At 41.6% G+C, this 26384-nt stretch overlaps 2 protein-coding genes across 2 annotated transcripts; both read left to right on the top strand.

The window, feature by feature from the left end:
- Positions 1-5952: 5952 nt before the first annotated feature.
- rgs5b (regulator of G protein signaling 5b) lies at positions 5953-7445 on the top strand. Its single transcript, XM_028427616.1, has 5 exons — positions 5953-6110; positions 6225-6314; positions 6408-6469; positions 6557-6720; positions 6823-7445. Exons 1-5 carry the CDS (start codon positions 6067-6069, stop codon positions 6997-6999), a joined length of 537 nt encoding a protein of 178 aa, XP_028283417.1. The 5' UTR covers positions 5953-6066; the 3' UTR covers positions 7000-7445.
- An 8226-nt stretch (positions 7446-15671) lies between these two features.
- LOC114449563 (carboxyl-terminal PDZ ligand of neuronal nitric oxide synthase protein-like) lies at positions 15672-26224 on the top strand. The gene is made up of 10 exons (XM_028427324.1): positions 15672-15808; positions 16298-16369; positions 18228-18317; positions 18392-18450; positions 18559-18667; positions 21825-21954; positions 22301-22428; positions 24504-24665; positions 24986-25154; positions 25645-26224. Exons 1-10 carry the CDS (start codon positions 15704-15706, stop codon positions 26166-26168), a joined length of 1548 nt encoding a protein of 515 aa, XP_028283125.1. The 5' UTR covers positions 15672-15703; the 3' UTR covers positions 26169-26224.
- Positions 26225-26384: the final 160 nt, after the last annotated feature.

Raw genomic sequence — 26384 nt, 5'->3', positions numbered from 1 at the left:
ATGTCTGGATGGCTGTCACTCAGACTCTCTGACCACTATTTATCAGATGATAGTATTGTAACATGTAAACACATTAGCATTGGCTTGATGTTAGCCTTTAGCTCAAACTGTGTGCTCCAGTCCTCGGAGAGAGGCTAAGCAGACTTAGACATGTTCTATCTACATTAACGTTTTGTTTTTGAGAAGAGCTCGGCTGAGATTTTCCCCACTCGAGTGTTGCTAAGCAGACGGGGCTCTCAGCCCAGATACTTTCATCAGGCCTGTCCCAGAGTATTCCTCAGTTAACCTCCACATGGCGTGCTGCTTAAAAGCAAGCAAACATTTACTCAATGCTATGATGGAAAAAGACAAACTCTGCTGGGTAGAACTGACTGCAGTATTACCTAACCATTGATATATTTCTCTGCTGTTTAAGGCTGTAAGGTTTGTACTGCCTGCCTGTCTTATCTTGAAAAGAACATGTTGCCCTGTTGCCAAACCCATTGTCCTGTGTGACTGGATTTAATAAATGATATAATAAATATGGAAAAGAAAGCAGTGCCCTCATCACACTGATGTGACATTGCTGTCTTGTTTACTGGCACCTCATTAACCTTCTGTACGCACTCACCCTATTGTCTTACAACACGGCCATATATCAGAATAAGAGAAGGCGCATTAGTGGTATAGCGTTGCTGATCATTTCCTATAAAACAGATTCGTCTTCCATGCTGCTGGACTTTTTGGCAATGTACCCAATTAGCCATGTGTCTGCCCACGCCCTGCTGGGGCATCGTTAGCCTTGCTGTGGGCAAATTTGTTTTAGTGCCAGCAAGTGCAAACTTATTAGCCTCCTGCAGAGTGTTCGTGGGAAAACTGAAACCTCTGGATTTTCTGGCTTGCTCTCAGTAATTATTCCAAGAAGAAAATGAAGCTTTATGCGTCAATCATGCTGACAGCGTGGTTAAATAAAGGATCCTGCATGTGATCGTGTAGAAAGGTGAAGTTATAAATGAGCTACTCCAGTTAATTATATATATTTATATATATATATATGTCTGTCTACATGGTGCACTCATGCAGCTTGATACCAGATGGGTAAAAACAAATCATGCATGTATTAATAAAAGCCAGTGTGTGAGTATTAAAAATACATCCAGCCTCATAGCTGTCAGGTCCAGAGAGCTAATGAGACAGATGGGTGTATCCAGGTGCTGCAGATACACTGGATCTTCTTTTTCATGCCCAGTCATTGATTTTTTATTTTTTATTTTTTTTACTGAAGCTCAGACTATTTAACATTGATCGTTCATCCTTGCTCCAGATGTTCAATGGCCTGTTGACATTTGATCGCACACAGATAGGCCCAGGTGCACCACTGGTGGACAGTGGTCATCTTAGTTTGGATGCATTAGGTAAGCCTCCACCTGCTCAGCCAGATAAATAGCTGGCTGGCTGAATATGCACATCAAGGCTTCTCTATGCACTGCCAGATGGTGCCACTCAAACTGTATCAGCAGTCTGCATACTGCTCAGTGCAAAAACAGCCTGTCAAAAGCAAGCAGTGATCCAGTAATGGTCAGAGGTGACTGCTGCTCTGTCCCGTAAGCTTAAACAAACTCTCAACATGCGAGGCAGAGAGGGAGGAGGGGAGGAGGAGAGACTGAAGGAGGAAACAGCCTTGTTTCTGGAAGACTTCCAGATAAAGGCAGGGGTCACATCGGCTGGGAAATGGACTGACTATCTGGGAATTCCACATTGTGTACTTCCCGGATTCAAAAAGACCCTTCCAGAAACCCGACTTATCCAAACTTTGGATAAAAATCATCACAGCCAGGCAGGGACAGGAAGCAGAGGCCGTCCCCTGTGTGTCACCATAATCACAACATTTTTAATTAGGAGCTATTAATCAACTCGCAGTAACAATCTGTTTAACTGAATATCTTTGAAGGTTTGTACCATTTTTGACCGTCTCAAAAATAATTTGATGAGGAACTCCATAAGGTGTGCAGCTACGTCTGGTTTTGTGAGTCAAATACAAAACAAGTTCTCAGAACAGTCAATAACCTCCAGTAAGATTTTCATTTGACTGACATGAAGACATGAAAACTTTCTCAACTGTTTTCACACGGAGTACTTTACGTTTTTCAACCCCAAAGGGAAAGTCCAGTGTTGCAACCAAAGCTAAAGAGAGCCTTAAAAGACATATTGTTTCACTCTAAATAGTGCGACAGTAATGTGGTGTATAACTGGCCCGATGTCAGCATGTTGTGCTGATGCTGTGGTCATCTAAAAATACTCCTGTCTGTGATTTAAATGAAATATTATTGTGTTTGTATTATTGTGTTTGTTTCAAAATGGCTGAAATTATATTTCATTACACACCACTCTTTCAAGAAAACAGACATTTCTGGGACAAACCTCTTAACTGTAACAGATGAACCGACAGACACGACAGGTTTCATAAAACCAAATGTCAGCTGATTGTTCTTTTAATGACCCAGTTTTTGGACAAGAGTTTATGACCTGAATGTTATCACACTGTTTGCTGTCATAACATCTTGTGCCACTTTCAATCACACACTTATTTTCCTGTAATACACGAGTGTGTGTGCCGTGCCCCCGTGTCTGTCTGCCACAGACTCAATAATGATGACACGCATGCAAAAAGCCCATAATCAGGCTGTGTATCTGTGTCACTGGGTTTTGAGGTGGGAATACAAATAAGGATCTTATTCCGCTGACAATAACAGACTTTCTGGTGATATAATATCATTACTGATGTTATATCACTGGAGAGAATCAATACATACATATGAGTCCTTTGAGTACTCGAGCTGAGATACAATAGAATAGAATATATATATAAAGCTGAATAAATGTAAGTTTTTTTATGGCAGAGATATAATAATGTGAACAGGATCTTCATTAGCACTGCAATGTGGAAAGTACATGACACAGGGTACCACATCTACAAGGAAAAACACAAGGCTGATGCACAAGAGGATAACATGTTTTGGTCTGTATGAAACCAGGGGCGAGCAGAAGCCAGTGAAAACATGTTTACAGTATGTCAAGTATCTGAGAAGAAGAACCATGTTGGCTGAGGCCTGGAACATGTGAAAAGCACAATGTTCTGAAAACACCGAGCCAAAACTGGAAACAGAGACATGCTCTGAACTTTATCCTGCTTCTGATGCCGACCCTCAATATTATGCCTGCGATGAAGCAGAAATAACAAAAGGCTGTCTGTCAGTTCAAGGTTACTCTAGCAGCATTTGTGAGAGTGAAAAAGAAAACTAAGTCAGCCTGAGTGCAGACTCTAATGATAATAATTTAAATAGGCATACTTTTTATAATTTATGACTGTATGTATGGATAATTATAGCATGCACATATGTATAATGTGATGAATATTGTCTTATGAGTAGTGTGAGTGAATGCAGTATTCACACTATAGCAAAATACTGAAGGGGTAACAGCAGCTAGTTCATACAAAACAGCTGGCTAGCTTTGTTAGCTTTATTGCTCAAGTTTCAACACAAATAATAGTGATGTACCTCCTGCATGCATTTGGTCATTTAACTGGCTGCCTTGTTTGCAAATTGCTTTTCGGCTAATTTAATGATGAAGGTAAACAATAACACAACATAAAGCTGCAGCTACACTTGCTGCAGCATAAACAGCTTATGTTTTTAAATGAAGCTAGTGATTTTCCTTGTTTATTAGTGCTGTGTTTTTCCTAAATCAACATGTAGGAATCAAAACACCTGTTTTAATTTATTTTTGTCCTCCTTCTTGTCCCTACATAAAACAGGAATTACTGATACTCCTTACTTTCCCCCTGTTTGGTTTATAGATCGTGTTTCACTAGAAGCAGAGAGCTGCTCATTACTTTTTTCCTGAAGTGACCTGGAGTTAACAACCAGACTGTGTGTTGGACAAAAACAGCCAGTTAAAGCAAAATAATTGTTCAGTGCTACCGGCGGAGGAAGTGAGTTCAGAAACAATCAGTGAAGCTTTCTGTCTTTGCATCCGGCCGGCTGATTTCCCTTTTCCTGAGCATTTTCCTGAACTCATTGAGAAATAACCTGTTAGAAGAGTTTACTGTTAGCTGGCCCTGCATCAAGTCTAAATATAGGTTTGTCAGATTAAATAAGCTATTGTTGTCTCGCCTCCAGGTTATAAATAGACATCGTGATCTTTTCTCGGTCGTGTATGAGTCGGACAGGAACAGCAGGGATTGTGCAAATTTCTTAGTGACACATACACACATGGTTTTAGTTACTGTACCTGTGAGGACTAAATATGATTCTCCATCAAGAAAAAAAAACAATGAGACACATAAAGAAAATGGAATAGAAATGTTTGCCATCATATTTTTTCCACCAACATATCATAAACACATAAACTATTTGCTTTTGAAGATCTTTGCTCATAGGGAGAACATGTCAGTTTCACAATAAGTTTTTGTTTTTATTCCAAGTCCTCATCCATTTAATCCCAATTTTTTTCCCTGTAAAATAACTGCATGCATCTCACTGCTTAGACCTTCGTAACACGTAATATGTTTCATTTTTTTTCATGTCATGTTGGTTATGTTGGTGAACATGAAGGTTTTATACTTGGCAGCAACTGTTGCCGGTGAGAAACTGCATAGTCTAAACTTACACAAATGATAGAACTGACCAATTTACACATATACAAATTAAAATCACGTATAATATATAACTAGGCGCAGTTACAAGTGTGTTCAGAACTTTATTAGATTTAGAAACTTTATCAGAACTTTAATAGAACTAATAATGACAACAACACAACTGCATTTCACAGTTTTCTAAAACTGTTAAAGGTAGGGTAGGAGATTTTGAAAACTCAGTGAGAGTCAGCCAGATTTTGAAAGTAAACACACGCCCCTTTCTCTCGGAGTTCACCCCGAAGCCACGCCTCCCAACCAGTCTGTGACCTCGGCCATCATGCACGTACCTCTCTGGTGTGCACAGAGTAGGAAGAGCGTGACAACCAGCCAATACTCCGCGCAGGGTCCACCCGGGAGGATTGGCTGATGTTTTTAGTGTTTCATAGCTTCCACAGATGATTAATATTCTTCGTTTTAAAGAGAAACTGCCGAACTAATTGGTTGCTATCGGATTGTAAAGAGAAGTTACACTAATTTAACAAAAAGTGCATCAGAATGAAATCGCCTACCTTACCTTTAAATAACAGTAGTAGAGAGCGTTTGAACTTATATATTATATATAAATAATATAATAATAATATAATATAATAATATCATGGCCAGAGGATAAGTCTACAGTATTATTAACAAAACACAAATCAATGCAGGTGATGTTTTACTGTACCTAAATAACTGCAAGATGTATAAGGACAAAGCACACTATTGGTAACAAAAATTGTAATTTTGGGCTTCTTTTAGGCCTTAACATGCAAAACCTGTGATAGTTTTAAGCTGTGTAGGAAAAAAATTCAATTAGATGGCAACAATCAGAAAGCTGTAGTTCTAGTACTAGCATTTTATATTGTTTTATTAGTATTTGAAGGATATGATCTGCTAAATTATTCAAGTGATTTTGAGGTTCAACACCAACAAGCGACCGGTCAAAACGTTCTTGATTCAAGGAATTTTCTGTCCTTGTGAGAATGTTTGGTCCTCCTCACAATTACACAGGAACAAACACAGACAGTTCCCTATAAACGCATGCACGCACTTCAGTGTACATTCACACAGCCTGAATGACCACAAAGACACTTAAGAGTTGTGAAGTAATTTCGGTGACTCTCTGTCACACACATTATTCAGCTGTAAGGAAGTAGTCTGGAGGAAAATCAGCGTCGAGGAGTCTCCTCATCCTCCCACACAGCTCCTCTGATTGGCCGAGGGGCATGATGTCACAGAGTGGAACCCTATAAAAGAGTCACCCTCCCACACAGGAGGCACTGAGAGCTCATTCACTTACAACTAGGAAGACAGCTCTGCAGCTCTGTTAGACACCGCACACTTCCCACACACACACACGTGTCAAAGCCTTTGGAACTATCTGCCAGACAGCGGAAAGACATCTCATCATGTGCAGAGGACTGGAATCACTGCCTGTCACCTGCCTGGAGAGGTGAGAGCTTTGTTTTAAAGACATGAGTTTGTAGTTTGGTGCAGTTGAGTATGAAGTATGAGTTATGATTTAACTGCCTTCAAACTGTAATGTTTTCTCTCTTTGTATTCACAGGGCAAAGGAGCTGAAAGCTTTGTTTGGAAGTTTACTACAGAAGTCCGATCACAGCATCACTGTGCAGGCAAAGAAAACAGACAGACTGAGGTGAGCCCTTCATACATCATGCTTCCATGTGCCAGTAAAAACACTACACTTCTGTCATATTGTTCCTAATTATTGTCTTTCTTATTTCTGCAGGTTGAATGTTGAGGAGCCTCTGAAATGGAAGGAGTCCTTTGAGAAACTGTTGTCCAGCCAAAGTAAGTCTCCTCACCAGACGGCCCGATTCTTCCAGAAAGTTTAGGATTAGTTTCAGATGTTAACTGTTACTTCTCTCCTGTCTGTAGATGGACTGTGCATGTTCAGAGCATTCCTCGTGTCGCAGTTCAGTGAGGAAAACATCGCTTTCTACTTGGCATGTGAGGACTACAGGGTAACCAAACCTTCAAAAATGGCCTCCAAAGCGAAGAAAATCTATGACGAGTTCATCGGTTCTGATGCACCACGAGAGGTAAACAGCAAATAACTAAAAGCAGACACTTTCAGCCAGTTGCTCTTGTTGTTGATTTTGTTGGAAAATGTTGATAAATAATTTACTGTGTTGCACCAACAGGTAAATCTTGACCATGTGACCAAAGCGATCACTAAGGAGAACATGATGCAGCCCAGTCAGTCCTGTTTCGACCTGGCCCAGGCCAAAATCTACACCTTGATGGAGAAGGACTGCTACCCTCGCTTCCTCAAGTCATCAACGTACCTGGAGCTGACCAGAAAGAACAAGACAGGCTAACACCCAATTCCTCCTCAAAGGGACATAAGCTTACTGACGCACAGTGGAAACTGGAAAGGTTCAGAAGAGAACAAATGCTTCAGCCCACGGAGTTTCATGCTGAGTTTTGGAGAGCGGAGATTCCACACAGACCAGACTCTGAGCTGGAAGCTAAAGGACGTATGAGGCTGTGATGAGAAACTGACACAGACTGAGCTGCAGGCAACGTCTGCCTCAGACAGACACATGTACTGTAAGAAGAGACATGAGTGTGCTGCTATCGCACAACAGAACTACCACTGGGAGAGACGTTTCTCCGTAGCATTAAGCTTTATTTATTTTTATTTATTAAAAGTAAATGTCTATAAATAAATGTTTGCTGGTTAGTGCATTTTATATGTTATTTTTTTCATCTTAAGTACTGTGTTTATAAGTAAAAGCATTGAATAAATCTACTTCTTGATACATGTGATTACTGGTTTGTTCCATGGAAAAGGTATTTTTAGAGGCGCCGTTAGTCAGCACAGGAAAAAGAATGCAGGAAGAAGAAGACTTGCTCATGTGCACTGTAATCTGTGGCCTCAGAGGTTCCACTTCACATGTAGGTGACTGAATGGGTTCTTTTTCTGTGAGATTCCAGCAGTGGAAGATATGACAGGACAGAGTTTGTGTCTGAATGCGGGCTAGTTTGTGTGATCATTTCAATAACACCAGCTCTGGAGAGGAGGTCAATGGTGAGCATTACCTCTGTACTGTCACAACAAGGGGACACAGTAAAGAAAGGTGCTAGCAGGCTCCATATGGACATTGTGAGGATGAAAACATTTACAAAACACACTTAATTTAGAGATTTAATACCACTTATATACTCTCAGATAAATGTCAAACCAGTCAGGGGACAATTAGCCTTATTTTGCATACAGACTGGAAAAATATCCACCCGCTAAAGTGTCTATGCCGAGCAGTAAAATGACCCAACACATAACATGTCAGTGCCATGTTTTTAATGTTCACTAAATAAGTTATATAAGTTATACAAAGCAAGGTACTGACTTTGTTAGAGATGTTTAGAGAGAAGTTAATATAGAAATGTTACATTTTACCACTCAAATTAGAGAGAAAACGGATAAAGTAAATAGTCTGCTAAAACCCTTTATAGTCAGCCACTTAAAATAATGCCTTAGGTAATGATCGGTGAGAGCTTACCTAGCCACACGAAGAAAAACAATAGGCTGCCACAGAAGGATTTTTGTTTGTGTTTTTAAGCATCATGTCAGTGGACTCTCCAGTGTGGCCTATAAGCTCAACTTCACCTCCATTATTGTTCAGTTTGCAGCATGTAGATAGTTTGGTAGCCCTGAATGTGATATTTTTCACTAAGGTCTCTCCTGTTGTTTGGGGAGAGACAGAGATTTATCACATTAAAGCCACTACACTGAGATATTCATGTCAGTCTAAAAAAAATTAAAAAAAATAATTTCATATATTTAACAAAATGTTGAACTTTTCCTTTAATTCTAATAGTTTTAAGTCAACTTTTAAAGAAAGAGCTGGATTTAGAAAGAGAGAGAGAGTGTGTGTGTGTGTGTGTGTGTAGTTCATTCTGCATGGATGCATCCGAGTGTGAGGGCTGGTCTCCATGGATACAGCAGCCACCTACTGTGCACCTCCACAGCCAGGTTTGTTTACTACCTTAGCAGCCACTCAGCATGTGAGTCACAGAAGCGTCCCCTCCCTCTTCTAAATCCGCCCCTTCTCTCCACGCTCCTTCCATCCATCATCGCCGCCTCCCTACCCTCTCTCAGCATCCTGCGCTTTCCTTCTGCAACAAACGACTCCTGTTCAAACATTCAGCCGCTAAAGAGCCGAGGTTGAAGTCATTAACGCCGCTCTGACACTCATGGAAAATGACAGAGGCCATCTCTGCACTCCATCCCTCTTTCTCACCGTCATTTCAGCCAGAGGTAATGAGTAAAGAGGCCTCTTCTAAACCCAGCCATACAGTAATTGAGATTAAGTGAAGATACACTGCTCTGTTTTTTGGCTCAGCAAACTGAAACTCCTGCCCTTTACCTCAGAGGACAGATGGACTTTGAAGCATTGATTAACGGTCACCTACAGTCCACATGCCACAGTATTACTAATTCTTCATATGATTTTCAATTTTTGTTTTTCGTTGGGCAGATGTTCATGATTCATCCCTAATATAAGCCACCAAATGGAAAACAGCAGAAACACATGGAGACTTGATCGAGCACAGCTGCATGTGGGCGGCCAAACTATATTTTGATTTTAATATTTTTTTTTATATGGTCTGATCAAAAGGATGTACAGCAGTCTGAACTACTACCATTTGAACTATTGTATAAGGACTCATAAGGGTGTTCCAATCCTGCAGCATTTTTCTTCAGTGATGAATTAATGTGTCACAGTCCAAGTGTATTTATGAGTTAGTTCCTATTTCTATGTATACTTTTTTGCTGTATATATTTAATTTATGTTATATTGGTAGTATACTTTAGTAAAATATACAAAAGTGTGAACTGAAAGATATTTCTGTTGTTTATTCAGTTTGTGTGTTTTATGTGTGGTACTCCACTGGACATGGATACAAAAATAAAGACTTTATTATTCTATTAAGGTCATCTGATCTATATTAAACAGTTGTTTTGAGGTGGTTGACTATAAAACCATTCATTATAATGCAAATCTATCGTGCTGCTATTGTACTGGCTTTGGCTCAGTCCAAACACTCCTGGAAAAAATGAGGAAACTCCACAAATAGAAACTGTTACCAATGAAAACATCATCAATGTATTGTCAGAGGAAAATATAAGTGTGGACATCAGAGTCATGAAGGACATTTTAAATGTCATATACTGGACTAATTAACAAATAAATATAACCTAGGTGTTACTAAATGTGTCCACATTACTGCTCCATCAGTCAAACACACTTAGATGACCCTCATTTAAGCTCAACGTTTACAAAAGTCATTCTAAAATAGCATCTAAACCTAAACTAGCATAGTGGAAATCTCCTGGATATTGGTGACACTTTCCTGACATGATTTTAACTGCTGGAGTTTCTTCTGGCAAGAAGACAAGAGAGCAGCAGCCAAGCAGAAGCATAAGGCACAAATACCATCTGACAGCCACTTAAAGCAGCGTTAAAATGACATCTCACCGCTTTCCACCAACTCACTGCTGTGTTTTCATAAACAAGGACGCTTTTATTATTTATTTAAACACTGTGCTTTTCTTTAAAAATGTGGTTCCTCTGCAAAATTTAATCTCATTCATGTAAATAGACCTGTAACCACAACACTAGAGGTTATAGCCTGTTGGACGTCCTAGCACACCTTAAACTCAGATCTAAAGCTGAAGAATGACTGTTACATACAAGCCCTTGGAAAACCAGTTACACAAGCAGCGGCCTTGAATAAGAAAAGCCACACGAGTTGCAGACCATGTTAGCAACCCTGTGGTTTATAGCGATCACAGATTCATGTCCTGAGTTATTGCAGGCTATCTTTCCTGTCTCCATCTCCTCTTTCATCACTCCACTATTCTCTATTAAAACAGAGACCAAAAATCTATGCATCTGCTAACAGTGTGAAATGTAAACGTGCAGCAGGAGTGCCCTCATCTTCATCCAACTCATTAGGCATCAGAATAAATGTAATGTCCTACAAGCCACCATGGGACGTCTGTACCTGCAATGCAAAATTGCCAATTTCAGTGACTGAGTGTAATTTTAGTTCATTTACATTTGCACTTCGTCCTTTATGGTGAGGTATAATCAAAAGTTGATTTTAGTTTTAGGTTTAAAATAGTTCCAGGGCAGCCATAAATAATGACAACTACAAGAACACATGCAAAAATAGAAACATCAGTCTAAACACAGAGGTCAGCCGCACAGTGTTACCGCAGACAGACACAGACCTAAATGAGGTGGCATGGGAGAGGCAGGTAGTTTTCATGTGAGTGTTTCCAAAGCATGGATCAGGTAAAGTGGCCAGCTTTAAGTGTCAGGAAGGAGGAAATGTTGTCCAGAACAAAAGAGGTAAAAGCTCACTTAAACAGTGGATCTGGCTCATCAGGGTGCCCACTTCAGCCATGGAAATGAGTCAGCACACTCATTTTAAAACATATTTTTTTGTGTGAGTGGTGATTAATAGCATCGCCAACAGAGCTCGAACTTGGTGGAGTGGTATAAAAACAAAGAGCTGCAGTCATGGTTACAGGGTTACCATGACAACAAACCCAGCAAAGCCGAGTGGTCCCATTCCAGCGTTTTTCACTCTGAAATAATCATCATTACCATAAGAGCATCATTAAAGTTATATATATATATATATATATATATATATATATATATATATATATATATATATATATATATATATATATATATATATATATATATATATATATATATATATATATATATATATATATATATAGTTTAAAAAAATAGCAGAAATTAGAACTGGTGCAACTAAAATGTGGAAATGTGAAAAAAAGACTAATATTATTTCAACATCTGCTTGACATTTCATGACAGGATGTGTATAAGCCAGCAGGGCACACAGAGCAGAAATGATGACTCACCTACATGTGTTTGCTATTAGTTTAAATTTAAAGGAAGGATGCTGTCGACATAGGTTTCAACACATTTTAAGGCACAAAACATGGAAGTCTTTATTCCCATAATTACACTGTCAGAGAAGGATTTGCATCAAATTATGAGGAGAGTAAATCTCACTTTGTTTAGTTCTGAGCAGTGTTTCTCACCATGTCTCTGTTTTGTTTATTACATCTCATTGCACTCTACATGGCCTAAGGAGGCAATAATCATAAACCATAAAAGCTTAACAGTCTGTCTGATTTAGATGGGACCAAAGTCCCCTTTTAAGCAGATTATTTAAGTCATAGAGAAACACAAAGTAAATATGTACAAAACATCTAGCTGAGGCCAACGGGCTCATTAGAGGCATGTTGGATAAAAACATTCTTGCCTGTTGATACCACTGTGTCCATCCAATATCAGGTTACAGCCAGCAGCTGGCCAGCATTGCCTAGCATGAGACTGACACCAAGAAGCTAGCCTGCCTTTACAGGTTCCAATCATCAGTATTGCCACATTAAATGTGTCATTTGCTTGATCTGCAAAGCAGCTGCAGCTTCATCTTCCTTCTGCTAAATAACAACATTCAGCTGCAGTCTTATTATGACCCTGTTCAGACATGGCATCCTCATTTGGCCCGGGTCAATAGAACAGTTCTTAGTATAGATGTGTGTGGAGCCAAGACTCCAAGGTGGCCTGTTCACAGATACTCACAGAGAAAGGCTGCCTAATCAACCACAGACTGATTTACACGTGTGTAAGTGTGACAATAATAATCCTATACGCCTGTACAGTTATACAGCATACAGTCACTTCTTCAAAGCTCGTTTGGGACACAACCATACCAAGACATTTCTATCAAGCTGCATTACTGTGCACTGCCACAAAAACAAGGATGTGAGATCTGATTACATGTGTTCATTTAATGTTGATGTAAAATTTCTAATGCCAAGTGTGAACTGATGGACTTAGAGCACAGGTCATATCACATGTCATGGTCAAGTGGAAATCTGCAGTTTCTCACATAGCTGGTACCAGAGGGGAGTCAGTCACCCCAGGCTACCATATTAAAATGGCCAACTTTACAGCAGATTCTAACAAGTTCAAATGCTTTTGGTCTACCTTTCTGATGACCTTATTTTTTTATTTTTTATTTATTTAAGGTGACATTTGACAACTCACTTGCTTTAACTATATTAAGACTTAAACTCTTGTATAATTATGGCTGTGCTCCCTCTGACTGACAGACAGGTGTCCCGGTGGAAGGCTCAGTCTGCTGTCAATATGGCAGAGGTCAGAGCCTCCTCCAGGGTCTCTTCAGAAAGCTGTGGGTGATGTTGCAGATGCTTCATCTGTAGATATCTAGTCTATGGTCACAGTGAGGTAGGTAAATGGTTTGTATGAACGCTCAGTGCTGTCTTTTATTCTAACAAAGCCAATGGATGTAACTTAACTCAGCAGGAAGTTATACATTCACTGCTGCATTTAAATATCCATCAAGCTTTGTCTTTTAGTGGAGCACAAAGAGAACATAGGAAGTAGTGTGACAGCATGCCGCATTCATGGGAATAATTAAAATGTGTGGTAATAACTAAGTAGCTTCCACAGTAACGAGGTAATGGGGTCTATGGGAAGGTCAGCTTTGTACTCGGCCGCTTTGACAAACACAGCAGGCTGCGTGTTTATTGACCTATGAAGAGCAGCTGCTTTCATGTAAGTTTGCACTTGGTTTCATGCCAGTTTTGAGATATCAACAAAACACCTGATTCATATTTGTCTGTGTGCCAGATTATATAAATGCAACTGCCCAGTGCACGGGTCAAAGAGATGTTAATGGCAATCAAGGAAATAGTGCTGATTCAGTGTTAATGCTTTAGTTTTTACTACATTAGCATCACGGCTGCACTGAGGAGCCACAGAACAGGTCAACCCAGGCTTGTCTTCAGTTTGACAAATCAGGCTGTCAGCTGTCAGTCTTTCAGGAATAAAAGGTCTGTAAACACAGGTTAACATGTGTGTCAGGCGGAATAAATTAAACAACAACAAAAAAGGTGGTGCATACTGTAACCACCAACACATTCAGCTCCTTGCTCACATGCCAGGTAGTAAGACGAGAGGGAGATAAGAAGACACATGGGCATCTGACGCACACGCAGCTCATGCTGCAATAAAAGAAGCTTTAGCTATTGTCTGTGCAGCATTCAATACAAATACAGAGCTGGCACTAGTCATTGTGGTGCCCTAGGCAAGACTATAGTGCAACGTCTATGTCGCCTATGCCAAGAGCTAGGGCTCTGAATACAGTAAAGTCTCAACATGGAAACACCTCTATTACTCAAATGAGGCCATTTAAAGAAGATGACGACCTCCTCGCCTCCTGCAGTATTTGTGTTCTCTTTAAGTGTGATCTCAGAGAACATTTTGAACCCAGAAAATAGTGCCAAAAAGTAAGTAAGGGATTGTTGACATTAGGAGGAGACGGAACAGGCCGTTCATTTGGATGTCAGTGGAGTCTCTTTGTGCTGTACGCTCAGACACAAAGTACAACAATTACACTGAGTGGTGCCTGACTCAGGTCAGCGAAACACAAGTTACACACCAAAAAAGATAAAGAAGGACACAGAGAGTTCAGAGGAGCATGCTCGATTTAAGAAGTAAATGTTTGGGTGCTACAACTTGTGACGTGTAAAGTGCTCTGCTGCCACCTGCTGCACAAACAGCATTATTGACGTCCGAGCAGGAACAACGTGTGAGGGAGAGCAAAGCTGCAGGGTTCACAATGTTTCCATCTTACAGCTACTCTAATGAAAATCATATGATAACAGAGAATCTAATGGCTGTGGCTGTGTGAAAGATGATGATAATGATGAGACCACAGAGACATCTCTGAGGTTCTGGAGCTGCATATTTAAGGTCTTTTTTGGGGGGTCCACTGTGTTTCCACTTACTTAACATAACACAACCATTCAGCAAATCGTTTTAAAAAACTACAAAGAAAACAGACTTCAATGGTAAGACAGTCTATCAAACTGCAATGTTATGGACAGCACCAGACAATATGACATATGTATTGATTTGGTGAAATAAATACATTAACAGCGTAATAGTATTTACATATACAAAGGCCATCAGGTGTAATCATGTACACTACCAAGTCCAAATGTGCACCATTTTTTGGCTGTTTTAATAGTCATTGATTTAAAAACAAGCTGCAGACTCATTCTTTGTAAGACGCTCTGTACTGTTTAATAATATGGTTTACACCTGTTTTACAATGATAGTCATTTTTCTGCTGACCCTGTCTGATGAAACATGGGTTATTGTTTAATTACACATTACAAATACAATATAAAACTCAATTTTAAAGATGGCAATATACGTGGGAACCAAGAAAATAAGCCAAAAATTCCCTTTCAGAGCTCCAAAAGCTTGAAAGATGTGTTGTCTATTGTGTTACATGGTCACTATATTGTTTCGCGATTTGTTGTCTATAGGCTACTTCTGTGGATTCAGTTTGCACAAATTTTCCCTTTACGGACCCCTGGGAGCTCCTGGAATCCACAGGGAAACATTTAGTGTGGGGCTCCGTTCCCTGTGACGCCACTAGGTGTCACACAACCAAACACCAGCTGCAGCTGCTACACACAGGGAGAGTCCTCCTTCATCTGCAGAGTCTCACATACAGTTTAAAGGCTGACAAGCACCTACGGCTCCTGAACACTGATCTCTCACTCTGATAATTGATCTTTGACTGTGATCCCGCGGTGATTCAAAAGAAAAAAAACAATCATGTGTTGAGAAACCTGTGCGTCATCGGGACCCCGCGGCGGCGACAACGGCGGCGGCACGTACAGCCTCTCCGCCGTCCGTCGAATAAACGGGTCAGTGAGTGCACTCACCGATCGCCGATCAGCGGGTTAATTGAACCCATCAACCAATCAATCGGTCGCTGACCGCATGACCTCTGGAGTGACGCGTCTTTCCTCCGATGAGAGGGGTGGGGAGGGAGAACGCGCCGGTGGAGATGCGCATATCTGCAGGTCTCTAGCGCTGTCGTAAAACAAGTGTCCGGGGCGAGTCTGCTACCATTAGAGCGATGCCAGGAGTAACTAAGTACAATTTAGTGGATGACGTGCACGATTTGAGGATCCCCATGCACAACGAGGATGTGTTTCAGCATGGAGTCTGCTTCGAGGCAAAGGTAAGGAGCCCCTGCAACAGATAGAAGCTCGTTTCTGAGAGGCGGGAGGGATGTTAGGCTTCCAGACCTGGATCATGTCAAAGACTGATGTGAGGGATGAGTGTGTCACTGTCACTTTATAATGATTCTAATGTTTATGCGCTGCTTGTTTTTGCTGAGCTTGACTTTTTATTGCCATGACTGTGCACGCTGCCAGCTGTTTTGTCCGTTTGGATAACTGCAGAAAAATCCCATGAGAGTATATATTCTGTAAGTTTTAGTGTTGTGTAAGTCGTACATCAGTCTGATTGGAAGGAGTTAATCCTAAGAATTAATTTAACTATAGTAAAATTATTTGCCACAACCATTTGTGACGTTTTGTTGTTTTGATTTTTATAAACAAAAGAAGGAACGAAAGCCAGCACAATAGGCATAAACAACAAAGCACACTCAAAGCAATCAGTGCCATTCATTCCTTCATTCTTTAACCCTCTCCCTCTCATTTTGCAGTACATTGGCAGTTTGGAGGTGGGTCGCCCCGGCAGCCGGATGGAGATTGTTGCTGCAATGAGGAGAATCAGAGTAAGACAATTGAATGAGTGGTTGAGCTCGACCTCTGTAACTACGCCTCCTTTAACACACAGCAAAAGCAGACATCAACGTGGGCACACATGAAGCCCCCAGCACCCTCTCCACATGTAAATCACCTGTCTGTGCTGTCAGGAGCATGTTCAAACACTGGCGGCTAAAATTTAGCTTCATCCGCAGCATACAGGTTAATACCTTCAGGGAAAAAAAGTATGTTACATGCTTCCTTTCACTGAGCGCGTGCTACGCCTGGAAACACTGTGCTGTCGCGTCACTGCACAGGGAGGAGAGGATTTAGCTGCTTGTCAGCTGTTAGATCTAATCTAACAACCAAGTTATTGTGTCACTCAGAGGTCGGGCACATCCCCACTGACACCCAGAGACGACTTAATCCGCTTCCCTGGCAGGACAGTACAGTATAAGGGCCATTTGACCGTACTGAGCGTCTGAATTTTCCTTTTTTTTTTACCAGAAACCTTAATAGGCACTGAATTTACAAAATGAGACAATTTTATCAAGATGTTGCCTGCAGGTTTGACAATCAGTTCAACGAAGCATCACACCCAAACAACGCTACAACGATAAATTGTACTGCGCTAAAACAGATGTTAGTTAAATGCCGCTTACATAAAAACAGCAGCTGCAACATGCTTATGTATAAAAGCTTCAAAAAGACTGCATTAAAATCAAAATATGAACACAGTAGTAAATTTGGGTGAGAAATAAACTGATTATATAAAAGAGTGGAAAAATGTCAGGCTGTTTGTGAGCGTTGTAGTAATTAGGAGTCTCTGCTTCTAGGGGCGAGACAGACGCTGAATATTCAAGCACTAACTTGTCCTTTAAGTGCTCACAGTGGCTTAGAGATAAGCCAGAGGTGACGTGTGGGGTTAGTTTGTGCGAGAGATAGTCTGAATGACTAAAAAAATAAGACAAACAAACATTCTGCGATCCACTTCATCTCCCTCCGACATCAGTGTGTGCAGAGATGGATGGTCCACTTGTCCCAGTTTGTGTGTCTGCATGAGCCTTGATAACACACACACACAAACACACACACTAAAGGGATCGGTCTCCTTCACCTTAGCATCTACAATCGAGTCCTCATGTGGAAAAAGAACCCCACCAAGATGGATTACCCGGCTGGGAGCACATGACAAGGACACAGGTCGCAGGTTTACAGGGCTGGAATCTGCTAATAACACTGTCCTATAATGTCTTTTATTTTGACGGGTCAATGAATTACTGAGAAGACAGCTACAGCATTACTGAAATATAAAAGACGGCTCTGGGTTGTTATTTCACACAAACCAAAGAAAACATGACAGAGAATATCCAAGTCTGCCAGCTGATGGTCTGTGTGATTTCTAAGAACTTCTTCTGATCAATTAATCATCTGATGTCTTGGAATTAGTTTTTTGAAGCAATGCGTGTTATCTCATATAAATCCTGGCTGTTCTTAGATCTCTGCGCCCTGATATTTGGAGTTTAAGCCTGCAGCAGAGGCAGCGGGTACAGGCTGGAGCATTAATCGTGCAGAGGGATGAAAGTGTCCCACACATGTCTGCATGCCTTTGGAAAGTCTGCCTTTGAAAGCTTAAAGAGTTATCAGAGACGAAAAAACTGACAGTTTCTCAATGTTTACTCAGTGTCAGATTTCCCCTGGGAGAGGGAGACCAGCAAAAATATCCCTGCCTGTATGACACCTTCTCTCTTCTCTGATACATCACTTATCTTGTTTAAAGATCTACATCTCGGTGGGACCGTTTGATATTCAATGCTGGTCACATCATGTATGATGGCAGTTTTTGGACAACCTTGAATGTTAATTTGATTCATTCCTTCTCCACAGTATGAATTCAAGCTGAAGAACATAAAGAAAAAGAAGGTCAACATTGTTGTATCTACTGATGCTGTCAAAGTCATCCTGCGCAAAAAGAAGGTCAGCCTTGATTGAACATTTAACAAAAAAAACTCCTGTGAACACTGTGAACATGCGTTTCTGTGTCCCAACAGAGAAAAGGGTGGTCATGGGACGACAACACTGTGCTGGTGACACAGGATCCCATCTACAGGTGAGACTTAGTGATTTTATTCTATTAAAAACAAGGAGCTGAAAGCTCAATCAATACCCTAATCAAAATCCCACTGAGCTAATCAGATGCATTTTCTCTCCTCAACAGGATCTTTTACGTCTCACATGATGCTCAAGACTTAAAGATTTTCAGTTACATAGCGAGGGATGGACAGAGCAACATTTTCCGCTGCAATGTCTTCAAGTCTAAGAGGAAGGTAAGCTGGACTCCTGACAAACATGTGAAGCTAGACACTCATACACAGTACAGAGAATGACTTGAAAACATCACTGTGACAACAGCATTACTGGCTGGATGCTTATGCTTTTCTGAGCTGCATCAGGATCAGCAGGTGAATGGCAGACCGCTATCTGCAGTCAAGTTAAAATTAAATCACCAAGTCAAGTTTTAGTGCAGTTCTATGTCTTCAGTCAGGAACGTCCATCCATCCATTTTCTAACCTGCTTCATCCTGTACAGGAAGCTGGAGCCTATTCTAGCTATAAATGGGGTTCAGGTTGGCTCTACTGCAGGGCTAACACAAAGAGACAAACGAACCACTCACACTCATACTTACAACCGATTTACAGTCTTTGGAATATGGGATGAAGTCTGAGTACCCAGAGGGAAAAGCGTTTGCACTCCACACAGAAAAGGCTGCAGCCACAGTCAGAAACATGCTGTCTTCAATTCATTTTTTTTGAATTGACTGTAGAATAGTGGAACAGCACCAAGATTATAGCGGACTATCAGAGGAACAAGAAGCCCCCTGACCTGCATGTCATTTAGGGAATGGAAGTAAAATGTTGATATTTTTTAACATCCTTCTGTGAGGTCACAGAGACACTGTCAGCAGACGCTGTGCTGACAATCTCATGTGACAAAGACGTTGGACAGTGGGGCAGTATGGTGCTGTGGTGGAGCCTTTTTCCCCCATGCCTGTGTGAGTATTCTGCAGGAACACCAGCTTCCTCCCACAAAAGACACGTATGTTAATTTACAAAGGGACTCTACACTGGCTGCAGGAGTGGATGCTGACCATGTTATCTTGTCCTAATGTTTAATTCAAAGACTATTTGTTGCCGTTATTCATTTCAGTGGGCCATAACCTCTAGGTGGAAGGGTGTAAATAATTTATCCTCAGTGAGTATTTGTGGAAGCTTTTAAAGGAATAGACATTGAAACACCTACCGGCAGTCTTTCAGGCAGAATCTGAAGCAGCTGCAGGGACCAAATGAGGAATGAATGGGGAAGTAGCTGCTAGGTTACACTCAGTTAATGAGTAACTCCCAATCAGATTTTGTAGAGTGGTCAAAGATTCATTAATTTAGGAGCAAATCAGAAATGACTTCAATAATCAGTGTAATAATCAGAGGACTCCATATCACATAATGAGGAATCAAAGGGAACAGACAGGGAGATCCTAATGATGTGAAAGACTTCAAATGTCTTTAGCTTTCATAGGCCTGCAGCAGTACATGTGCTTTGGCATGAACAACAGGACAGCTGACAGTGAGAGACAGTCAAACATATTGTTGCTCTGGGTCTTATCATGGATTTAGTTCTTCATTCTTTATCCTCCCAGTGTGCTGCGAACAAATATGAACTCCAGTAAGGCCATCATTCCGTTTCATTCTTAGCACAGTATGATGCAGCTTGTGATGGTACTTAAGCCCGTTGATGTGTAGACCTGCATGTATGGCCCACTACCTGAGAGTCAGAGCCATCAAATGTGTTGAAATGGAAGGCATGTTGTCCTCCACATATCTGCATATCAAGCAGAGCCGATTCTTCCTCAACGACAAAGACGGAGCATCAGCGACGCTGACTCCCATCCCTTCACCATGGATACCAGACAGACAGTGACTTAGTGAAGCTGAATACTAATCATTGTAGTGGGTAGTGAGAAGAAAAGGGGATTTTTCACTCACCACTCAAAGACGTTTTCAGCACCACGGTTTGAAACACCCACCACATTGTCAGGGACATGGTCAGGGGTGCCTCTACCTCCCCGGGGCCTGCAGAGCCTTATCTGGGTGTTGCAGACTAAGCATGTGTGCTGAGTAGGAGGAGATGGACCAGCTGATAAGAGGAGATTTGATTTACTTTCATCACGGCACGTTGCAGCGCAGCAGGGCTCAGATGTCAGCTCTGTGCATCAACACAGTCTGTTGTGTTTGGCCCTGTGAGGGTTAGCAGTTCAACTTGACAATTTTAAAGCAAAATTTAATTCTGTATCGATGGAGGGTTAAAATCAATTTCCTCTCCGTATTGTTGTTTTCATTGTTGAGTTATTTTGTTTCACTTGACTGAACCACTTCTCAAGCATGAGTTACCTTGACATATTCACTGAATATCAGAGGCAGGATGATGCTCCTGCAGCAGATGGCAATAAATGGATTCTGAGGCTGCCAGTGTTCAAAACAAGAAAACATCACCTTAGTGAGGCTGAGGAAGGACATGGTGGAAAATGTCCTTTATAATGTTTTTGCTGGAGAAAAAAATGAAACCTTGAAATTGATCAGGAAACTTGTCGGTGCTGCATGACCAGAACAAATAGAGGAAAAAGGTTGAAGTATCCTCTTTTGCCAGAAAGGTAGAAAAACCTCAAAACCCAGAATGCATCTGGCATTGCTGCCTCTATATTATGATGAAGTTATATTCTGAAAATGGAGGAGGCGCTATTGTGAGCATTATAAAAGCCTGTTAATGTTTTACACAATTTTATGTGATGGAAAATAAATCTTTGCAGATCCATTTCCTTTGCTTTTAGTTGTTGGAAACAGCTGTCAGTGTGAAAAAAGAAAGTTTGCCGTGTCCAACTTGACATTCACCTTGCCAGAGGGCAAACAAGCAAACTGCCTCATTATCATCTTGAATAGCTGCCTGCAGTTGAACAGGATGTGTAAATTGTACATGCATGAGCTGTTTTCTAACAAAAGCTTGGCCTTGGATTTTAGGTTAGTCCAAATTAAGCTGACCCAGCCTACATGATGCAGACACACCTACTGAGCCACCTTACAAAAACACAGACTTCCTCTGGACTCCCAGTGAATCTGAAGTAGACCAATGCATCATTGTGACAGCAGGATGTAAAAAATACAACAATACAGTGGAAATACAAGCAGCTAAAGTGCTGATTTTTGTTTTCATCTCTCCTCCTGTTTGCCTCCATCTCCCATTCCACCCTCATCCTCTTCTTGCTCTTACCAACATTGTTCGTGCACCTTTCAAAACTTCCCTCTCTTGCCTCATCATATCCCCTGTGGTGTACCATCATTTCTGCACCCACCCTCACTGCACTTCTCCTTCTGTTGCTTCTTTCTTGCCCTTGCTCACAAAACCCCATCACACACACACCCTCCTCCCTCACAGTCTCAGGCCATGAGGATTGTGCGGACAGTGGGTCAGGCGTTTGATGTGTGTCACCAGCTGACCCTGCAACAGAAAAGCGATGAGCAGGAGGATGAAGAGGGGAAGGCGGAGGAGCTGGAGGCAGTGCCAGGTGACTCACACCTTACACACACACACTGAATCTACAAACCAGTCCCCTCCTGTCTTTCTCCTTCCTGTTCTCCTTCTGTCACATTCAAAGTCATACAAAGCCTGCAGAAACAGTTTCCACTGGATGCACCTCTCTGAGAAAATATCATCCAGTACCTATTTCTTTAGCTACTTGCAATGTTGAAGCTGCAAATAGTTTTTGGTAATCTGTGTAAGCCCCTGATCAAAGACCTTTCTTCTGATGGCTCCCTGCTCGCTCATGCGGCTGCTATCACTGCCTGTAGACATGTTGCAAAGCACAAAGCATGAAAATCTCTCCTATGAGTATGCATCTGGACTCTCTGCAGCAAAGAAGAGGTTTGCATTGTCAGAGGAGACAGACCTTGAAGCCACAACAGAGGAGAGCATTGAGTGCGTCTCTTCATCAGACCCAGAGAAGAGCAAAAAGGATGAGGCCCTTGGAAACGATGAGAAGGTAAAGCATTGAAGTTGTCCTTCATCATTACAACATCATTCACACAAAGCCCTGTTTTTTTAATCACTCCGGTGAATCATCAGAGATTTTATAAACGGCGGCGATGACGCAACAGAGAAAAGTGGGATTTATGGAAGATTATGACACTAAACACAGCAACAAAGGCGCAGGGCCACTGCTGACTGCCATTTACCTTCACAATGAAGCAACTTTTTATTTCATAAAAAATCTTTTCAAACTAAACTAAAAATAAAAGTAAAAAAATCTGAGCAGTAACACTGCTTAGAATGATTTAAATCCTTGCAGCAACACTATTTTTTTGGTGTAGAATCATTACAGATGCTGATAAAAGCCAATAAACCTGCAGATATGACACCTTTATTTGCTGCACTATTAGGTTAAAAGTCATCCTCATGAACATTTCGACAAACAAATCCACCCAAACACCAGAAACAAGTAGTTTGACTGAGCATGTTTTCCAATATATGCAAACAATAAATCTAAAAAGGCAGAAATGTGCTGTTAATGAAGCATTCTGACAGAGGAACGTTAACCCTAATTAAAACCTCGAACAAAGATCGGAAAACGGCAGTGAGAGCTGCACAGTATAAGAGTGTTTTTAAGGGTTGTTTGTGAAGAAATGCTCCACGAGCCTTTTCAATATTGATGTGATCATATGGTTTATTGATGAGAACACAGCAAGGTTTTTCTAGTGACAAGCCTCTGTGGGCTCTCTGATATTCATCTGCTCATTTTCCCACCCAGGCAGCGCCAGCTTTATTACCCAACAGAGAGAACAGGTGTTGTTGTGGTGAGGAGTTAAGTGGTTTAAATTGAACAGTTATTACATCCAATTATGCGGCTACACAAGAACAAGGGAATTAACTTTTTCATTATCTGTTCTGTCACAATATGACTGCAGCATTGTGTAAAGTCAGATCTCTGATGTACCTCTGCTGTGTTTTATCTGAAGGTCAAGTGTCCTTCACAGCAGAGTATTAATGGCAAGAGAGTCTGCCATATTGATCCCCCTCTTCTCAGACATGACAGATAAGTCCTGTCCTTCATGGCTGCTCTCCCATAGTAGCACTCTAACATAATTGTGTGAGTCATGCAGCCCAGCAGCAGCCAATACAGTCGATCTATAGATCTATTTATAGATTCACTGATTAAATCCATATTAAAGCGCCATCGTCATAATTAGATGAAATGATGCTACAACTGTTGCTTTACGCAGGAGATGTCTGACCTACAGTACAACAGTCTGACTAATTTGTGGTTATGGATCCTCGGAGCACCTCATTTAAAGCAGTAGTAGTGTAAATAAGCAGGTGTTTTCTCACCTGTGGTGGAACATGAAACTGAGCTAAAAGGAGAGGAGAAGATCACTTCAGTGTGATTCCATCTTGTGTAGCAGAATTCATTTACCATCAGATAATGTCGTGTTCTTCTCCATAATTTCAGTGGACCCATTGAAAAGCAATGAATTCTCCTTCATCTCTCAAAGGAGCTACACAAACACGTTATCTTTGTTTTAAGTTCTTTGTTTAGTCACAGTAGATGATGCACTGAAACAAGCCTTCCCACAATCCATTCTTCCCACCTGCAGCATTGAGGTGCAAAACTTTAAAGTGAATTTGCATACATTTAACAGTTCATCACAAAGTTCCTTCTAGGCGGCCCTGAACATCAAGCAGCGACCATATCTGAGAACCAATTCTTGGATTTTTCTGTCAGGATGAAAGCAGACAGGCTCTCTGCTGCCAGTGTGGAGTCTCTTTGCATTTCACTCTCTGAGGAGCTCAGACTGCAGAGACAGGCTGTCAGCTTTTAAACAGCTTTCACAAACACGTTTCTACACACACACACTTCCATATATTTTTCTTTCCACTATTCCTTCATCATTTAGCATGACTGTTGGTTATCCAACCCTACACTTTCATTTTTTTCTGACTTTTCCTCAGAACATCACTCTGTTCTTTTGTTTCCTGCTCCTCCACAGTAGCATCATCCACAGCTGTGGAAGTAAAATAACTTCTATCCTTACAAGCAATTTACCGTCATCTCTGCTGCAGGTCTCCGACGTCCCCGCTCTCTTGCTGAGCTCACCCCTCCTCGGAGCCTCTGTGTCGGGTCAGTCTGCAGCTGAGGCCTCCTGCTCTGCAGAGCACCAGGTCCAGCTCCTTCAGAAGCAGCTGCAGCAGCAGGAACAGCAGGCACTGGCAGCTTCGGCACAGGTACTGACAGAATTTACTCCTGTAGAATTTCATCAAAGCTTTTCAGTCAAACTCCTCTATTTACAGTGAACATCTGTGCCAAGCCTTTAAAAAGTTCAACAGAGTCACTGTTTGTATTAGTTTTAGAACATGGGTGGCGTAATATGACTCACCTTAAAGTAATGATACAGAACTTCCAGAGCAAATACTGTAAGAAAACAAAAACAGGTAATGTTTGAGGTCAGGTATTTAGAGTTTTAAAACATCATTCATTTGGTTGAGCAGTTCAGCTGAACCCTGTTTCTGTCTGTTCATAATATTGTGAGCGTTGCTCTGTGCAGGTGCACGTGCTCCAGGAGCAGCTATCAGTGGAGGTGTGTGCACGTGCTGAGGCCCAGTCCCGAGTGCAGAGGCTGCTGCAGCAGAACACTGACCTGCTGCAACATATTTCACTGCTAGTCAAACAGATTCAGGAGCTTGAGCTTAAAGCCGCCGGCCAGTTAACATCTAGTGAGTGGATATTTTATGGCTTTTATCCCGACGTGCCACTCGTCTTCCTTTCTCATTTTCTGTGTATATTGTCTGTCTGCCTTTAATCTTCGTCTATTACTCTGCTTTTCCCTCTTACTGTCTGTCATTAAATCATCATTTTCTCCTTTTTCTCTTTTCTTCTAACTTTCTTTCTTACTCCTCTCCATCCTGTTGTTAGGGCACATTTTTCTCGTCTACTTCTGGCACGCAATTAATTATCCCATGGCAGCCCTCTCAGAGGGCTCAGTGCTGCTCTCTGTTCTCCCCTCTGCATTTAGCCACTGGCAATATGCTGCCATATAGTCATAAATTATCAAACCCTGTCAGCACAGAAGTCATCCTACTCCGTTTAATCTCATCTTCCTCGCCTCAACCTCTCTTCTTAAAGCCTGTGTCTCTGTTTAAGTGTGATAACTTAAAAGTCTTTCTGTGCCTCATCTCTCTTCATTTCTCTTTTATTCATCTTTAGTGGGCTCCCAGGACAGTCTACTGGAGATAACTTTCCGTGCCAAGCCCCCTAGCGGCCCCCGTGAACCCCTCACCCCTTCTTCATCTACAGGGCCACTAACGGCTCCATCCACGCTCCAGATTAGTGACAGCTCCTGGGTCTCAGCCCTTCCTGGGCCTTGTTCTCCAAGCACCGACACCACCTCTCTGGGCCTCAGCGGCAGTGGAGTTCGGTTTGAGTGCTTCCGCTTCTCCTCCCGGGGACCAGACGGCCAGGAGCAGGGCCAGGACACAGGGGAGACTCCCAGCGATGGGGCCCTGGATGAAAACTCGCTGTTGGGGGAGCAAGTCCTGGGAGCTCTGGAGCTGCTTCGTTTCAGGGAATCAGGGATTGGATCAGAATACGAGTCAAACACAGATGAGAGTGATGACCGGGACAGCTGGGGGCAGGGGGAGGGAGTGGGAGCCGATGGAGCCGTTCGACTCTTTAATGTGCTGAATGCAGAGAGCCTGCCGGACTGCTTAGGTGATGAGATGGCTGTTTAGCGGTGCAGTGAAAGCTGCACGAGGCAGCTTTTCACTTATGCTCAGTGTCAATAGGAAACAGGTGACATGGAGGATCTGACGGACTCAGAAATGATGTATAGTGAGAGAAAACTGCATCAAATTACTTGTTGGCAAACATTTTAAGCTTTGCCTTTATAGTTGCATCTTTTGCACTGATGTTACTTGTATGAGTGCTGTGACTCATAAAATGAAACA

This window comes from Parambassis ranga, chromosome 17 (genome assembly GCF_900634625.1).
Source record: "Parambassis ranga chromosome 17, fParRan2.1, whole genome shotgun sequence".
In the NCBI taxonomy this organism is placed as follows: Eukaryota; Metazoa; Chordata; class Actinopteri; family Ambassidae; genus Parambassis; species Parambassis ranga.
Note: the sequence above shows the minus strand (reverse complement) of the source record. Positions and strands in the feature narration are given on the sequence as shown.

What these genes read in the sequence shown, in the direction of transcription:
- rgs5b (XM_028427616.1), top strand. Translation starts at nt 6,067, where the DNA reads ATGTGCAGAGGACTGGAATCACTGCCTGTCACCTGCCTGGAGAG. An exon ending in AAGAAAACAGACAGACTGAG is followed by an intron (nt 6,315 to 6,407) that starts GTGAGCCCTTCA and finishes TTATTTCTGCAG; the next exon opens with GTTGAATGTTGAGGAGCCTC. An exon ending in GAAACTGTTGTCCAGCCAAA is followed by an intron (nt 6,470 to 6,556) that starts GTAAGTCTCCTC and finishes TCCTGTCTGTAG; the next exon opens with ATGGACTGTGCATGTTCAGA.
- LOC114449563 (XM_028427324.1), top strand. Translation starts at nt 15,704, where the DNA reads ATGCCAGGAGTAACTAAGTACAATTTAGTGGATGACGTGCACGATTTG. An exon ending in TCATCCTGCGCAAAAAGAAG is followed by an intron (nt 18,318 to 18,391) that starts GTCAGCCTTGAT and finishes GTGTCCCAACAG; the next exon opens with AGAAAAGGGTGGTCATGGGA. An exon ending in CCCTTGGAAACGATGAGAAG is followed by an intron (nt 22,429 to 24,503) that starts GTAAAGCATTGA and finishes TCTCTGCTGCAG; the next exon opens with GTCTCCGACGTCCCCGCTCT.